This window comes from Fundulus heteroclitus, chromosome 3 (genome assembly GCF_011125445.2).
Source record: "Fundulus heteroclitus isolate FHET01 chromosome 3, MU-UCD_Fhet_4.1, whole genome shotgun sequence".
NCBI lineage: Eukaryota > Metazoa > Chordata > Actinopteri > Cyprinodontiformes > Fundulidae > Fundulus > Fundulus heteroclitus.
The window spans coordinates 24,533,145-24,551,438 of NC_046363.1; the positions used below are offsets into that span (position 1 = coordinate 24,533,145).

The 18,294-nt window shown below is 39.8% G+C and overlaps 1 protein-coding gene across 4 annotated transcripts in view; it reads left to right on the forward strand.

Moving 5' to 3' along the window:
* The window catches only part of adam22 (ADAM metallopeptidase domain 22), an 88,786-nt gene that overhangs the window by 67,100 nt on the left and 3,392 nt on the right, over positions 1-18,294 (forward strand). Inside the window, exons 16-31 of one of the 4 annotated variants that reach the window (XM_036133881.1) lie at positions 36-107; positions 2,258-2,350; positions 3,874-3,954; positions 4,054-4,104; positions 4,191-4,254; positions 5,395-5,500; positions 5,584-5,703; positions 7,387-7,555; positions 7,678-7,786; positions 8,439-8,529; positions 8,613-8,666; positions 9,485-9,685; positions 10,079-10,179; positions 10,468-10,534; positions 13,819-13,908; positions 18,139-18,262. In XM_036133881.1, coding sequence (XP_035989774.1) covers positions 36-107; positions 2,258-2,350; positions 3,874-3,954; positions 4,054-4,104; positions 4,191-4,254; positions 5,395-5,500; positions 5,584-5,703; positions 7,387-7,555; positions 7,678-7,786; positions 8,439-8,529; positions 8,613-8,666; positions 9,485-9,685; positions 10,079-10,179; positions 10,468-10,534; positions 13,819-13,908; positions 18,139-18,262 — 1,593 coding nt within the window. The remainder of the gene's footprint in view (positions 1-35; positions 108-2,257; positions 2,351-3,873; positions 3,955-4,053; positions 4,105-4,190; positions 4,255-5,394; positions 5,501-5,583; positions 5,704-7,386; positions 7,556-7,677; positions 7,787-8,438; positions 8,530-8,612; positions 8,667-9,484; positions 9,686-10,078; positions 10,180-10,467; positions 10,535-13,818; positions 13,909-18,138; positions 18,263-18,294) is intronic. The other 3 variants (XM_036133887.1, XM_036133883.1, XM_036133891.1) reach the window with 3 other exon arrangements.

Here is an 18,294-nt window from a genome sequence, read left to right on the forward strand (position 1 = left end):
AAAATACACTTTTCTTCTTGCGGTCTTCTGCTCAGCTGCTGGACCCCCCAGAATGTGGTAACGGGTTCGTGGAGCCGGGAGAAGAGTGTGACTGTGGCAGTCCAGCGGTGAGTGCAACCACTGTTGAACAATTTCAGGAAAAACCAGCAAAACTGTATGTACCTCATGCACCTTTTCCTCCTTTTGATTGTTGAGCCGATGTGACACGTAAATTTTTCCACTGTGAGATCAATAAAGTCTATCTTATCTTATCTTAAAATAGTGCTGTGCAGACATATTGTAAAATAGAAAGGACGTCATGCTGTTCTGGTATGGGTGATCCGAAGCACAGGACTGTAATTATTTGCAGACTTGAAAACAGAGTTAGTACATACAACTTTACCCTACTTGGAGGTGCATTCTGCAGAGCGGGTAAACCTTTTTTGTTCAAGCAGTATCTAAGGTTTCAGAGAGAAGTGGATGACCTTACAGTATGCAGCTGTATCTATATTTCTACAAAATCTATCAGGTCATAGCGGTTGTTCCACAAAATGTGTTAAATGTGAGCTGCAAATCTCTTTGTGGCGGCTCATTAGATCAGTGACCTTCAGTATGACAACATTCCTGAAGTTTTCAGTAACATCCACTAGCAAAACATTTGGCTGAATCCAAACTTGTATAAATAAATTCAACAGGTTGGAGTTAAACAGAAAACTCTGAAGCGTGGATACATGATCCAGCTAAACGTTAACTGACTCAGCATTGGCTGCAGGAAAAGTGAGAGGAGGAGGCATGTGGAGGTGGAAGACTGAACTCATGTAGCATTCTTTATTTCTTCTGATTGTATAGACAGAAAAACATTTGCTTATTTGCACTGTAAAATATTTCTCCCTCTTCTTTTTTCATCTTCTTATCCTTGGCGCATAGGAGCAAAGATGGCAGTGTTGATAAAGTTTCACTCTAAGTGGCTGTAAAGAAGCATGTTTCCGCTGTGGTCTTGGTCTTGAGGGAAAAAAGTGTGTGTGTGTGTATATATATATATATATATATATATATATATATATATATATATATATATATATATATATATATATATATATATATATATATATATATATATATATATATTACCCTTTACCAAGACATCTGATACTGATTCAACACTAAGCGTTAGAAAATATAGTCTGAAGACTGCTTTTACCGCAACACTTACAAACTTTAATTTTAGCTCATTCTTAACACATTGATTTCACCAAGCCCAGACTCCTTTATCAGATTACTACACAGAGAAGTGGGATTTATCACTCCAGAGAACAAGTCTACATTGTCCCAGAGTTCAGTGGCATCAGTGGTTTTGCACTTGGTAGTGAAACGTTTGGCTACAGCTGCTCCACTGCAAAAAGGGAACTAAAAGTGAGTAAAATTTTCTTGAAACGAGTGTATTTGTCATTGAATTGAGCAGGTAAATACGACTATCTGCTAAAGGAATGAGTATTTGACCCCTAAAATAAGATAATTAGATATACTGCATTGAAATGAGATAATGGAGATGAGTTGTTCCTATTTTAAGTGTGAAAATCTTTTTCTATTGGCAGATCATTTAAATTTACCTGCTCAAATCAGGGATAATTACATCCATTTTAAGAAGATTTTACTTACTTTTTGTTCCCTTTATGCAGTGATGTGGGAAGCCATTCCATGAAGCTCACTCTGAGCTGTTTTTGAGCTAATCTGAAGATCACACAGTTGATTATCTCTGCATAATGTTCTCTTCTGTAATTTAATGTGGCCTACCACTTCATGGCTGTCTTACTAATGTTCTCAGTTGCCCCATTTAAAAAAAATAATATGACTAACAACTGAGCGTGAAATGTTTGGGTGTTTGCAGTTTATGTCAAGACATAAACTGTAAACGGGCATCCTATCTTAATTATGGTGCCCTACGGGAATTCACTGAGTTGTTGACAGCGACTTATTCTTAGACAAATAATTACAAAAGCAATGTGCAGGCTCGTCTTGAACACCTGTATTCATTCATTTTAAAGATTTGTAGTACTTTTGTAAATGTTTGCATAGAATCCAGCCCTCTACTCCATGGTTTGCATAAAGCAGGGAGCGAGAAACCCACAAAACTACATGCTGTCTAAAATCATGAGCAAAAGAAGCTAGTCTGACTGGATAAAAAGCAGTCAGATCTCTGTTCAAAGTAGTTGCATGACATAAGAAATGACTGTGAATCAAAAGATAGTATTCAGACGGTTTGCTGTTGTACTTTCAGGAATGTGCCAGAGAGGGAGAGAACTGCTGCAAGAACTGCACCCTGACCAAAGGCTCCAACTGTAGTAACGGGCTGTGCTGCAGAAACTGTCAGGTATAAAGCAAGACGCGCTGCACCTCTCTAGTGTTTCTTGTGTGTCAGAGACGTTTTTTCTTTTTTCTTAGAACCAAAGTGACTGTAGAGAGAATCACAAAGTTGGCTTTCTGTCACTTTTCTTTACTCTGATTCAGCATCTACTTTTAAAGCTGTTTGCAGATGCCTAAATTCTGTGTAAGTGCATTAAGATGTGGAGCATAGTTTAAATTCACGTTTTTATGGTGATTTAAGTTGAGATAAAAAAACGGACTATTTACAAGTTAAAAAATATTTGCAAGATGAGAAGTTAAAAGGTTAAAAATTCTTAGGCATAAGGATTGGTGATATTAGGGACTAAACTAAAGCCATTTAGCAAATTAGCATATTTAATTGAGTAACAATGTTTTGGGAGTGGTTATCGCTTCTATAAGTTAAGCAGACCAGTTTTTTGACCTTGTTCACATTACTCATCTTATTCTTTTACTGCTTTTTTTTTTTATTTTTGGTGGATATTTCATATATGTATGTATCATTTTAAATTTTGAAGTAAATGGTTTAACCTAACTGAGAGGATCCAGTTTTTTTTTTTTTTTGCCATCAAGTGTATTACAGAGGGGGAAAGGTACGGAGCCCACAAAGGGACATGGAGAAAAAAGTTGATCCCGACTTACGTTTGTGAGATTCTGCAAATGTTTTGCGAGATTTCTCACAAAAACTCCCGATTGACGTTTTTTGGTGAAAGAACTGTATTTGTGGAGTTTCTGCAAGTCTCCAGGAGAGACGTGGAAGATGATTTACAATGTTTCCTACGGTCCGCAGATGTCCAAAGGTGCCGATCAAAGTGACATATACACGCGCGGCCAATAGAAACTGGCCCAAACTGGTCCATCCAACCGTCAGCCGGAAAGACCAGGAAGCAAAATTGGGGAGTATTCCCTGAACTGTACGATACAAGCTTGAGGAGCTCTTTAACAAGCTCCCTGGACCTGAGGGTCTCATGCACCAGCAACCTCTTCCTCCTTGCTGCTCTTTCTCTCCTCACTAGCAGAGCTTGCTTCTTAGCACGGGACAGATGCATATTTGCTGCTGACAACAAAACAAATGACCGCCAATCCAGCCCCGAAAAGCCAGCGCAGAGAGTGCAGTAGCAGTGCGCAGCGCTGAGCCAGCATCGGTGCTGCACTGAACCCTGCAGAGAGCTGGAGTTTTTGCAAGATCTGGCAAAAATAAGTCAGGGTCTCGCAAAACATTTGCAGGATCTTGCAAAAGTTTTGCAGGATCTCACAAAGGTATGTCAGGACAAATTTTTTTTTTCTCCATGTTCCAGGGGGAGCTCTGTAGAAAGAAGAACGTCAAGCTTATGGCTTCATTAATTTGGAACCGACACTGTTATTTCAGTAACAATGCTAATTTAAAACTTCAGACTCCCACAGCATTTTTAATCAGAGTTATTTTTTAATTTATGGTAAACTAAGCAGAGAAATTAAATGTTTGGATATCTCTCTTGCTGTCTGTTTAAGCTGCATGGTTTTCGGTTGCAGATGGAGCTCATGGGAGTTTTGTGTCGAGATGCGGTGAACGACTGTGACATACCAGAACAGTGCACAGGCAACTCCAGCCAGGTGAGCATTAACCTTCATGGGGCTGTTTCTTTGGAGCAGTGGCAATAAATCTCTTCAATAGACCATTACGCATTACTGTTTCTTTTTGTTTTGTTCCAGTGTCCACCAAACGTGCACAAGATGGATGGTTACACTTGTGAAAAAGATCAAGTAAGACATTTGATTCATTTATAAGACTCAATGGCATTTGACTTGTACTTGAGCTTTGGCAACATTTCTTATCTCTCTCTCTGCAGGGTCGCTGCTTCAATGGAAGATGCAAAACCAAAGACAGACAGTGCAAGTACATTTGGGGAGAAAGTAAGTGTGCAGTCGTGGCATGGCTCATAAAATATCGAGGCCTTTTGCAAAAGTGTTCCAGTGCCATGACATTTTCCATCTGTAGTCACGTTGCAAACACAGAGTTCTGTCTATGTTATTGGGCTTTCATGTTAGAGACCAGAACAAAGTTGTGCATAACTGTGAAGTGGAAGGAAGATGATAAAACATTTAAGCTTTTTTTCTTTTTTCTTTTGCAAATCAGAATCTGAAAACGGTGCAGTCAGCCCCATTTACTCTGATTCCCCCTAATACAATCAGAGGCAACCAACTGCCTTCAAAAGCCCCCTTATTAGTGAATTACCTATGTGTAATTTAATCTCAGTATGTACGGATTGGTTCTGTGAAGGTTTCAGGAGCTTGTTAGAGATATTCAGCAAACAAACAAAGTTGTGGAGAAGTTTAAAGCAGAGATAGGTTATACAACAATATAAGGTTGGAACATCTCACTGGCCATTTCATCGTCTGAGATTTGAAGGAGTATGGTAAAATCCGTAAATCTACCAAGACATTACAGATCCACAACTGAGGTAGGAGAATCTGTCAACAGCATTACTAGCACTATTAGTATGTTTGCACTTATAAACAATTGAACAATGAAAAAGCAGCATAAAAAGTTAAAAGCTAAACTTTGGTTACTTACAGGTGAAGCCTTTAGATCAGCAAATATAGGGAAGCTGGTAAATTGATGGAAGGATGAATGGAGTTAAATATAAAGCAATTCTCTGAGAAAACCTGTAAGAAGCAGCCAAAGAACTGAGACAAAAACCTTAAACATTCATCTAGAATTAAAATGGACTTCTGAAGAAAATTGCTTTGCTGTGGTATAAAAGGGGCTAAATTAGCCACACTATTCAGATTATTATTTTGTAAGATATTCATAAATGCAATGTATCCGTTACCTTCCATTTTACAACTGTGCACTACTTTGTGTGGGTATATTGTGCCCACTAAACCCACTAAAATACAGTACATTTTATGTGTATAACTTAAAATTTAAGGGCTAAATTTAAGTGGGATTAATACCACCTTGCTGTGCCAGCATCTAATTCTTTGATGCTGGCACAAAGAATTAGAGTTGGTCGAGTTTTACACACAGTCTGCTTTTAATGTCTCCGCCAGAGGCAACAGCAGCTGACAAGTTCTGCTATGAAAAGCTCAACATTGAGGGGACAGAAAAAGGAAACTGTGGGAAGGAAAAAGACACCTGGATCCAGTGCAACAAGCGGTAAGCGTCCCCTTTCTGTGATTTAAACATTTCTTGTGAGAGTTTTCTCTCAGTTTATCCGGGTGTGCTGCTTTGTATTTCAGAGACGTTCACTGCGGCTACCTGCTGTGCTCAAACATCTCACCTGCCCCGCGGCTCGGGGAGCTGCAGGGAGGACTCACCTCCTTCTCAGTCGCTCAACAAGGTGCCTCCCTGGACTGCAGGTGTGCAACAAATCAACACAGCTAAGAGATTGACTCTACTCAGCTTTATTTCTATAGTGCTTTAAAATGCAACTCAGTTTGCTTAGGTGCTTTAAATTGTAAATGGACTGAACTTATATAGCGCTTTTCCAGTCATACTGACCACCCAAAGCTCTGTACACTATAGCCACATTTACCCAGTCGCTCTCACTGACGCACACACATTCATACAACGAGACGCAGCTCGGCAAGCAACTAGGGGTTAAGTGCCTTGCCCAGGGGCACATCGACACATGTGGCAAGGGGAAGCTGGAATCGAGCCCACAACCTTCTGATTACAAGACACCTACTCAACCCATCAAGCTACAGTCGCCCACACACACCCTAAAAAGCTAATGCTTTAAAATATAACAAAATAAAATCAATAAAAACAAAAACACGGTATAACAAGTAATATAGAGTGCAGATACATAAAAACTAACAATAAAACCTCAAAACCCAACATCTCAAAATGGGTTAAAAGCCAGAAAGAGTGAGAGGGAGAGAGAGAAATAAAATCTGTTTTAATATAAGATTTAAAAACAGACAGTGTCACCACTTTAAAGAGGAGCTGTTGTATTTCTGATTAGTTATAATTGAGCCACTAAAGTTTTTTTTAAGCTCAGTGAAAGTACATTGCACTAATCCAAACAAGTTGTAATAAATAACGTTGTGCTTAACTTTGGCCAGCCAGGGACAAAAAAAAAAAAAAAAAAAAGGAAAGGAAAAAAGAGAAAAAAAAGGGAAAAAAAGAGAAAGAAAAGGGAAAAAAGAGAAAAAAGAGAAGAAAAAGAGAAAAAAAAGGAAAAAAAAGAGAAAAAACAAAAACAAAAAAAAACAAGCTTCGGAAGAAGCTGGACCTGACCACAGATTTCAATCTAAACGTGAAAGTTAAGATCATTGTGCAGTCTTACACCCAGGTCTGTAGCAGTCTTTTAGATCCTGACTCAAAGGACCACCAAGGTCAACACTGGGCCCAAACAACATGACATCAGTCTTTTTAATAGTTCAAGTGTAAGAAATGTATCGACAACACAGATAATTAACCCCGATGGCAGTAGGTAAAGGGAGAAGAAAATGGGGCCAAGAATAAAGCCTTGAGGCACTCCACATGAGAGAGGTGCCCCACGGGACTAAGAGTTTCCAACACAAACATGGAAAATCTCCCTGTTAGAAAAGACCAAAGCCAATCTAGAGCAATGCCCTTAATACCGACCCAGGTCACTAGACGGGAATGAAGGATCAGCAGAACCAAAACAACACAGTGACCAGCGCCCATAGCTAGAACAATTTCAATAAAAACACTCAGCAGTGCCGACTAAGTATTTTGGCTCTGGATTTGAACAGCTCAAACACCTTGTTCTTAACCAAGAAAGAGCTCAACGGATGATAAACACGTTTCTCATGAATCTTGGAGGGAAAGGGAGTTTAGAAATTGGCCAGAAATGCGAGAGTAGAGTCTAAGCCAGTCTTTAACACTGATGAAGTGTTCTGTCGTCAAGCTATGCCTAATGTTTTTTAAACACATTTGTGTGTGGAACGCATTGTTGCATCCTTCTACTGTTAAACACATTTATTTCTCACACACACATCCAGAACAGAAAGTAGCAACACCTGTAACACGTTTCAGCTCAGTCTTTCTCTCTGTGCTGTTCCCCCACTCAGTGGCGCACACGTGCTGATTGACGGAGACACAGACCTGGGATACGTCGAGGACGGGACGGCCTGCGGGACGGACAGCATCTGTTTGGATCACAAGTGTTTGCCGATCGAACAGTTCAATTTCAGCACCTGCCCCGGAAACACAGACAAGACCATCTGCTCCGGACACGGAGTACGCCACAGTTCTCCTGCACAAACCTGCAGCCGTTCATTTGACACTGCATGCTGCATGTTCTGGAGTATTTCCATTAAACCTTAAACCTGCAAGTTTTTCAATGAGCTTCCTCTCTGCAGGTGTGCAGCAACGAGCTGAGGTGTGTGTGCGACCTGGGCTGGACAGGAGACGACTGTTACTCCAGGTCCCCGTTCAGTCTAGTGGTGGGACCAGCTCCTCCCGTTTCAGGTACAGCATATAGCCCCGCGTACAGCCAACCAGCTCATGTCTCTCCTCGCTGCTTTCAAGTTGTATTTGTAACCATTCATAATCTCCACCAGTTTTACTACTGTCCCTTTCTTTCGCGATTGCAAATTCACATTCAGCTACATGTCAAGTCGCTGCACCATGCATGTCACTCTTTTTTTGTCATTATTTTCTCGCTCGTTTTTTTTTTTGTCGACAGACTGATCTCTTTGACGGATTGCCTCGAGGTCAGAGTTTGTGTTTCTTTTTTGACTGTTTGTTCTGTTTCTGTTTTCATTTTCTGATGGTTTTCCTCGCTCATCCCCAGCCCGAGTTCTCTGTAGTTGTGACATTTACTTTACAAAGTAAAGTTTATCACACGAATGGGAAGCTGAACCGTGTTACTTGTCCCGAAAAAAGTGCTGAAGTAGAAGGGCTTTTTCGGCTTACTCTCCCTTCTCTTTCTTTCAAACTTTCCCCCCTGTATCTCTTGCGTTCTGTTGTGTCGTTCTGCTTTGTTTGATGGTTTGTTTGTCCCCCCCCCCCCCCCCCCCACCAAATGATCAGATTGCTCACAAGACCACCAGACTAACCCAATCAATTAGCACATATTTGGCTCCCCCACTCTCATCTTCTCCTCCTCTGTCTTCCTCAGGTATCACCAGCACCAACATCATCATCAGTGCCATCACTGGCTCCATCCTCTTCCTCGCTCTCATACTGGCAGTCACAGCCTGGTGCTACAAGTGAGTGTCCACACAGCCCTAGAGAGTGATGCCTAGATGTTGCTAAAAGATGAGCAGAAACCACAACTATGTTCTCTTCACAGGAGCTACAAAAAGAGACGATATGTTGAGTCCGAGGTTCACAGAAGATTCTGCCGGTTTGCTGCTCTTCGCTCTTGTATTTTTTTTTTTTTGTCTTATGATATAAAATGCACCACAATGCTATGGTATAGTTGAATATGAGCTCTTGAAGGGCAAGTTCAGCAAATTAAGGTAACCTGTTTCTAGACTTTTTGGTTTAAAAGTAGAGGATGCAGTCTTGCTGGAAATTTCCCCAAGTCCCTTTTTGAATAACTGCCGATACGCAAGACAGTCTTACCTTGCTCGTTCGCTCCTTTTTTCCATTTTTCTCTGGTGGAACAATATATCTCAAAAGGTTTCTGAAACCGTTTTAGGTTAGGATTAGGATTACATCTTTAGTTTTTGTTATTGGAACCAGATTTGTCAATGACATGAATAACAGTACCAGCTAGGGTAGCTTTTTGCTGTTTTCTAATTCAGAAAGAAGATGGTATAGCATGAAAAATGTGTTTCCTGTAGTTCAGTTGCACAAATAGATGAGAGAAAAAAAATAAATAAATAAATAAAAAAAAAAAAAAAAATATATATATATATATATATATATATATATATATATATATATATATATATATATATATATATATATATATAATATTTTCTCAAGTATTGATTAAGCACATATTTCCAAATAAATTTAATTTAACAAGAAAATCTACAAGAAAACTTTTTTTCAGACAGCTTTTAAATTTATGAAATAAGCTTATTGTTTACTAGTGTAATAGAAAGAGAATGATGTATTTTATCAGAGTCCTCACTTAGTCATAAATAAACTCTGGTGGTAGCTTTGTTGTGCTCATTTATATTGCATCTAAAGATATTACCTTGGTATTTCCAGACAAATCCCCCCCGGTGACTATGTCACCAAACCCGGGGATGCAGATTCATTTTACAGCGACATGCCTCCAGGCGTCAGCACCAACTCCGGATGCAGCTCCAAGAAGAGGTCAGCCTGCCTGTCCCACCTGCAGATTTGCACGCTGTCCTTCACTCCATCCTTTCCATCCATTTCTCAGAACATCTCAGTGTTTGGCTTCAGGTGTGCCATTTCATCATCCCTCATTCATTTGCTGGTTTCCAGCGGTGTAAATTTGTTGCATTTTTTTTTTAAATAAATGATGGAAATGTCGCTCATAATATGTCTTCATATTATGCTTTTTCGAGCACCATTGCTTTTATATAAGTACATTTTTATTTTATTTTAAAAGCTAAAAAAATGTCAAAACAGGGGAACATTTTGGCATTAAAGAACGGAGTCATTCATGATGCTGTTTACTCACTCCTTCACTTCCCGTTCCATCCACAGCTCTGGATGTTTACATATCACGTTAACAGTTGCCTACATTTCCTTTTGTTTTCAAAAATCACACTAGACTCAGAAAATGTTGAAGGAAAGCTTTTTAGACGTTTTATTTGCGGTGTGTTTGCATAGATCTAATGGCCTGTCTCACTCATGGAGCGAGAGGATTCCAGATGCCAAACACATCACCGACATCTGTGAAAATGGGAGACCACGAAGCAACTCGTGGCAAGGTGACGCACAGATACGCTGAAGCAGATGTGCTGCCTGAACGTAGAAATTATAATATGATTAAAGACTGTGTCAGAGAGTGTCACTCACTCTATGTTTTGACTATTGCTGTGAATATTAATTACAGTATAACTATTGTTCATGAATGTGAAATTAAACTTTTTCAGGAGCCAGATTTATCAATATCAAGAAAACTTATGCTGCTTGTATATCATTTTCACCTCTGCCCTACTACTTATATTTTCTATTTTACTGGAAACACAAAGTTCTTACTCTAACTTTCTTTCCAGGAAACCTGAGTGGTAATCGGAAGAAGCTGAAAGGGAAGAAGTTCAGGGCTCGCTCCAACTCCACAGAGTGAGTTCACCTCAGTGCCACTGTGTGGCATAAAAAATATTTATTTTTTTTAAATAGGAGAAACCATCAAGCAATATTTTACATTGGAACCTTTTTATGTCAACAAATCTAACAACAAAAAAATGTATTTCACCAGTCATTTTTACTGAAGATGTGCTTCAGTAAAATATTTAGAAATGAATGGATTTGGTTTAAAAAAGAGGGTTAGGCGTTAGATTCAAAAAGAAAAGACCAAATGTATTATTTTAAAGCTAAAAATCATTAGAGCTGAAAATGAGCTTTTCTATTGTTTTTTATATCAGAAAAGCAATTTACAAACACAGTTTTCTGACAGAGAAAGTGCGTTTGTCTAAAATGGCCAGTGTTCCACCATATATGGATGATGTATTATCTGGAACTGCAGATGATTAATTGTTTTCTTAACAGAAATACCTTTTTAAAGGTGGACACATGGCTGCTTATTAGCACCAAAATGAATGGAGTAAGCAATAGATTTCCAAAGTTTATCAAAAGATTCCCAGTGAAAAGTGAGATCTGAGAAAGTGAAGAATCAATAGAATAGAATATAAATAGTTTTGTTGTTCCACACAACAAAGCTGTGGTAAAATTTGTGGCAAAAACGAGTAGAAGACGCAAGACTTACATACAAGATTAAATAACATGAAATGAACAAAATTCAAAAAAATATGCTGTACAGCCGCAGAGAAAGAACATATCAGAAAGTAAAGATACTGTGCAATAATAAATAAGGCATATTCAGATAAATATGTTGAATGTTAAAGTTAAAAGAAAGATAAACAGCAGTCAATTTACAGAACAATGATTTTTTTTTTTTTTTAAACTGTGCATAAGAGGATTGCAAATGCGCCTTTTTTCTTTTTGGGTTCTCCGTCAGAAATTGTCAGCAAATGATGTTTTTAAATCAATCAATCAATCAATAACATCTTTTTCCAAACGTTTCTTCTGCGTGTTTACCCACAATAATTAGCTGCAGCGGAGACTTCTTTTCAGTGTCTGAGCCAAATGAAAAACAGATTACATATCCGTATCTTCACTTCCCTTCACACATGATGCTGTAAGGCTAACTGTGGACAGACTGAAAGAGTTTAACTGACGTGGCCAACAATGTCCTCAGAACAACATTTTGGTAGCTGCATCGCAGTTAAACCATCAATAATAAAACATGAAGTGATTATGCATAATGAGAAAAGCCCCGTCTCAACCAACGCTACTCGATTTGACCTGCCCGGCTCGGCTCCTCTCTGCTCGGTTTGTGTTTCGACTTGCCCAGAAAAGCTTGGAAGAGGGAACCGCCTCCTGACAGTGGTTTTAACCCCCGTCCCCCCGTCTCCTCGCCCCATGCCCCATTTGCAACATTCACACCTGAAAGAAATCTGTGAGAAATGGTAAACAAGAAAAATAAACCATTATAAATAAAAACATAAGTAAAATATATATATATAAATAGTGTTCGTATAATTGTATATGCAAGATTGTCTTGGATATTTTTAAAGAGAAAAATAATCCAGCGGGATAAATATCTGGACCACACATTAACTTTAACTAATAATAAAATAAGGCACAGCTTCAGAGAGGGAGAAGCGGAGAAGGCAGACGAAGGCTGTCTGACTTGCTCCAAAGTTTGCCTCACAGAGTTAAAATTTACAGCTGTATTAAATCTTGCCTCAGCCATGGCGGGAGTGACGAGAATAGCGCAAAAGATTTTTCATCGCTCTCCAGCTTTTCCAGACTTTCATGGAGCTAAACCTTCTAATTTTTTCTTGCCCACGGCCGATCATTGAAACGTGGTATATTCACGTCAAAACTCCGCTCTAGTCTACTCGGTTTGATTTGCACCTGAGCCAACCTGGAGAAACCCAGGCTGGTCCTTAAAAAAACTGTTAATGTTTGCAAAGCAGGCGGAGTGGACTGAAGCGCGACAAACCGAGGCAGTGGCAACGGGGCTGAAGTGAGAGTTTCAGTTGCTTTCCTTTCCCTGTTGCTGGGTTTTACACAATCACCTCACCTCTTGCTAATATCAGTATCCTGGTGACACAGTTTTTTCAGAGAAAAGGGAATGCTGGTGGAAACACAAGTATGTTGGAGTAACAATGCTGGTCAGAAGAGGAGCAGCAATTACTTCTATCTGAATGCTGCCAGAATAATAGCGCTTTTAAATCCCTTGATACACTTTGAATACATCTCCACATAAATCTTTACCTTATTCATTTATATTTAAGCTAAAGACTTTGATATCACTACTTGCTTCTTAGGCAGTTGTTATATTAAGTGTTGATCAAGTTTATTATTTCAAACAGAGTCGCATCACTCTTTGGCAACCTTCAGCGATATTCCTAGCTGCCTTGAGTGAGCTTTCATTAAATGCAGATAGAATGAAAACGTTTCACATATATGCCCTTTAAGTAAATTTTCTGTTGTTCAACTAAGCAATTTTTTCTCTAATCTTGAAGAAACAATGTTTCATAATTTCAGGCTGAAAACTAACTCAGGTGCTGCTTTCTAGAGTAAGAGTTTATTAGTGTTTGAACAAGTCTGACGTGATGTCTGACAACCCAAAAAGTTGTTTTATTATGGATCAGGTTTGTTGGCAATTAAAAAAAATATCATAACCACTGTCTTTAGCTTAAATTAAAGTATATTGGCAGAAAATATTTGCATTAGACAAAAGATGCAGAGGTCACATTGTTCTCATTAAAGTGAATTCTTTAACTGGCTTTTTTTTGGCTGTACTGCATCTTTTACTCCCAAAACCTTGGTGTGAGCGTGTGAATTAATCAAATATCAATGTTTGTTGACTGTGAATCAACAATATTCAGTGTGCATCGACTGCCTCTCTGTCTGCCATGTTAGCTTCTGTGTTTCTTTTTATCACTTAATTAAGATCTTTTTTTGCACACGAGGCAGCCTGTAGTGCATCAGCAGTCATTCTGAGCATGTTGCTGATTGGCTGAGAAGCTGGCTGCTTGGAATGACATGACCAAAACGAAGCCGCGCCTGTAACCCGCAACACTGTTTGTTTGTTTGTTTGTTTGTTTGTTTGTTTGTGGTGCTGTGTTCATTCGAAACCACATGCAGGTCTGTCCACTATCTTCACCGTTCTTCGACGCAGCTCAAGCTCTATCTTTGCTCCGCTCTCCTGAAATACTTCCTCTGTCCTCCCTCTTTTGCTCACTTGTAGAGATTTTCAATTCCTTCTTTCCTTATCTCTCTCTTCTCCCCCTCCTTGTGTTCGTTCCCCACCCTTCCCCACCTCCTCCCCACAGGTATTTAACCCCCCGCAACAAAACAGAGTTTTATGATGTAACTAAATGGGTAGAAGATGTGAATAAAAACACTCAAGGACCTTTCCTTAGGTATTAATTCAGATTATGTCCCCTAACCTCACACGCTTGTCTAAAGTTCCTTCACTTTTCATTTGATTTCTGGTTTGAATTGAGGAAAAGTTTGTGCCAATTTGGTCTTCTTCCCTCCCCCTACGGTTCTAAGAGAAACTGAGAAAAAGAAACTGGCATGTTGCTGTGTGGAGTTCTTAAAAAGGAAACACAATTCAACAGAGCGGACAGAGATTAGTTCCCACGTTTAAACAGCTCCCTTTTTAATTCGCAGACTTTATTGTTTTGCTTCACTGCCATTCACAAATGAAAACTAAACATATAAAAGCAACATTAAAGTTATTTTCCTCCTAATTTTCCTTATTCCCTTCTTTGCTCCCTTTCTTCCCCCCAGTCTCTTGTTACCTCTGCATGTTCAGTGTTGTTCTCTCAGTAAGTGTTGGTGGCCCCGCCCCGCCCCGCCCCGCTCCAGCTGACTTCTCATGCATCAGGTCGATGTCGGGGCTCGGCCGAACCCTTTCAGCCTGCAGCCCTGGCATCATCTCCGTGCTGTCGTGACCAAGTCAACTCTCTGATTGTGTCTGAGGTCTATAGATGGCTGCAAGTTTAACCACTGCTAACGATCAAATGACAAGCACTGGAATCTATAGACCTTCACCGCGTCCAGACGCTCACTCTTCACCCTCCCTGTTTTACAACCAGAGAAGGATACCCACAAAACGAACAGAGTGAAATGGAGCCTGGGTACAGATGGCAGAAAGCAAAACTTATCTTTTCCATTTAGTTGTAATTAAAGAATGCATCTTTTTAGCTTAAAAAAAAGTGGCCAAAATGTTTGTTTACTATGTTGTGGATAATGGTTTGCCCCTGTTACAGGTTTTCTTTTCTGTTTCTACTAGTTTCAGATCATCTGAAACATTTATGATGACCTAAATTAAATACAAAATGCAGTTTTCAAAGGATTGGTTAATTTATTAAGGGTGGAAAAATCTGTCCAAGCCAACCAGGCTCTATCTGAAAAGGTTATTGCCTCCTAAACCTCATTTTTCCCAACCATGGCGGTTGCGTCTACGTTGCTATGGAGGAATTTTGGCCAATTTGCAGATTTAGTTTAATTCAGCCACACTGTGGGTTTTTTCAAGGATGGTTGATCTGTCTAAAGTCAAGTCACTGTATCTCAAAAGGATTCAAGTCTAGACTTTGACTAGGCCATTCCAGAACCTTGTTTTTGCAGAGGTACCATAACCCAAGCTATAAGTGGTCGAGCCTTTTCTTTTGGGATTTTGTGGTAGAGAGCAGAGTTCGAGGTTCCATCTATAACAAGTCATCCAAGTCTTGAAGCGAAGCAGCCCCAGACCATCACACTACCATCACCATGTATGACATTCTCATAAAATTACACTTTCTTTTTAACCCGGATGGACGAGCGTTCACATACACCCTTCTGTAGCAATTCCAGCTGTAAGTGGCTGAGGATCAGTCTCTATAAGCTTGCGGCTCACCACATCCTGCCACTGGGATGTTTGCCCATTCCTTAAAGCAAAACAGCTCCAGCTTCTCTAGGTTGGGGGATTTTTTGCTTGAGAACAACAGTCTTCAAGTTTAGCCACAGATTCTCAATTGCATTGAGGTCTGGACTTTGACTAGGCCATTCAACATATCTGCAGATTCCTCTTAAACCACTCAGGTGTAGCTTTAACAGTGTGCTTCGGGTCATTATCCTGCTGGAAGGTGAACCTCCGTCCCAGTTTCAGATCATAGGCAGACATCCCTGTATTTAGCGCGGCCTATCTTTCCCTCGACTCGGACCAGTTTCCCAGTCCCTGCTGCTGAAAAACATCCCCCCAGCATGATGCTGCCACCACCACCATGTTTCACTGTGGTGTTCTGAATCTGGGGAGTCGGTCGCCCACGTGCCTTTTGGCAAACTTAAAGCATGCCTTCTTATTTTTTAGAACTAAGTAATGTTTTTTTTCTGGCCACTCTTCCATAAAGCCCAGCTCAATGGAGGCTTATTGAGGTCCTATGCACAGCTCCTCCAGTCTCTGCTGTGGAGCTCTTCAGCTCCTTCAGGGATACCGTTGGTCTCTGCTGCTTCTCTGATTAATGCCCTCCTTGTCCGGCCAATGGGTGAATACTTTTGCAAGGCACTGTTTTAGTGTAAAAATCCCTATGTAGGACAGGCCTCTGTGTTTATTTTGGTCCCGACTCTATAATGGATGCTGTTTTTGCCTTATTGTTGACTTATGAAGACTTGTGTTTAAAATGTTCTAGGTTCTCTTGTGACCCACTGAGTGAGTCTTTGATGGAGTCATTTGGGTAGGTTAGCCACTGCTGTGCAGGTTCTGCATTGCTTTAAGGTTTACCCATCTGTAGGTAATCTCTCACTGTTCTTTGATGGAGTCCCAAAGAAACGGCTTTGTAACCGTTTCCAGACGTACAGATGTTTCTCATCTGTCCTTGAATCTTTTTTTTTTTAGATTGGAGCATGATGTGTTGCTTTTATTATATAATATGTTATAATATATGATGTACTGATTATATTAATGGTTATATGCTAATATTTAACCTACATTATGCTGTCATACAGGTTCCATTAAAGTGATTTCTTGAGTTTGAGATTTTTCCCTTAATAAATTAAAGGATTTAAAAACTCCTTTGTTTATGTTCTAAAATCTTTAAGTATGACCATTTAAAAAACTTGAAGAAATCTGTACATGGCAAATAGTTTTCCACAACTCTCCATTTAAGTGATATGATCATTTCTTTATGCTACGTATTTATATTAAGGTGAAAGCCTCTGGAATCCACCGGCTCCACTCTCTCTGGTTCTTTTGTGAATCCGGGACATTTCGACCGTCGCGCTGCAGGTGGTTCCTGTCTACAAGCTGCTGCACATGGGACAGTCTCCCTGTCTTCCTTAGTTCCTACCACAGTGGTGCTTTAAAAATCATGACAACCTTTTGGTAATTTCTGCATACAGATGACTTGAATCGTCACTGGATTCAGATGTCCTAAAAGTAGCCAAATCATTTAATGAAGTTGTATCAATTAATAAACATCAGCGTGCTGTAAAAATAAATTCTCCCGTTCTTCTGGATGCTGGAGCGTCGTTGTATTTCAGTAAGTAATGTGTAGTTCAGTCCTGCACATAAACAAAGTAACTTTGTAACTTTGGGATGTTAGTGGATTTCCCTGATTTAATCGTTCAGGCGCTTCAATAACTAAAATATTAATCTAAAGTGTGGCTAAGGACATGAGCATTTCACAACATTAACTTGATTAGATTCAAAAGTGCTGCTGTTTCTTTAAATGCGGTTTACTGACACATGATATTTACCTCTGTAACGCCAACCCATCCTTGGATCATCAAGCGATTATTTAGTTACTTAATTTAAGTTGGTTGACACCAAAGGCAAAAAATATGCCTTTGTCTCATAGTAAATTTTACATCTTTGCGCAATACACCAAACGAGGGTGCATCATAAACAAAATATAGATGTTACGGGATTGGGAAGAAGAAATGTGCTTAATTTCTAATAATTTTTACTTGTGTAAAAAGAATAAAAACATTTTAGATGCAGAAAACATGTGGCAACATGAAAAAAAGATTCACAGCAGCTTAAAGATCAGCATACCTTTGCTACAACACAGGATATGATGGGTTTAATGCTACTTTGTGGAAAATGCAAAAATCTGATGATGATTTTGGTCATATTTATACAGAAACAATGACATTTAATGAAATAACCTTTTAAGCACCACTGTATACTATTGATTCCCAGCTTCGGTCTGGTCTGCGGTCAAAATTGCATTCAGCATTCCTCTGACTGATCCAGTCTTATCAGCTGGACAGGAGATGCTTCCTGCTTCATCAAAGAATATCTCCTCCTAATCTCCCTTGGCCGTGTTTTCGCGCTCTTGAGCCGCCGCTTTTGAACTCTGAAGCCTGTTAGTCGCAGAAGACGGCAGCTGGGAACCGCTGTGCACAGAGGTCGCTCTGAAAAGCTAAGCCCTCACGAGCAGCGGCTTCAACTTTTAAGAGCAACTTCTGTCCTTATGAAGGTGAAGCTGAGTTACTGACGCAGCTAAAGAAGGATGTTGCCCAAAGTCACAGATCTAACATTAGCTCAACGTTTTGTGTCTAACCTCATTTTTGCCATCTGTGTCTTTGGTCAACATGTTCCTGAAGCAGCTATAAAGGGAGGACGCAATAAGCCTAATGGTGTCACCTTCTCTTTTTTTCCTCAGGACGCTATCCCCTGCCAAGTCCCCTACTTCGTCTACAGGATCCATTGCATCCAGCAGAAGATACCCTTACCCCATGCCGCCGCTTCCGGACGACCAGAGGAAAGCCAACAGGCAGAGTGCCAGGGTGAGCATCCCACAGCTCGCACCCTTCTAACC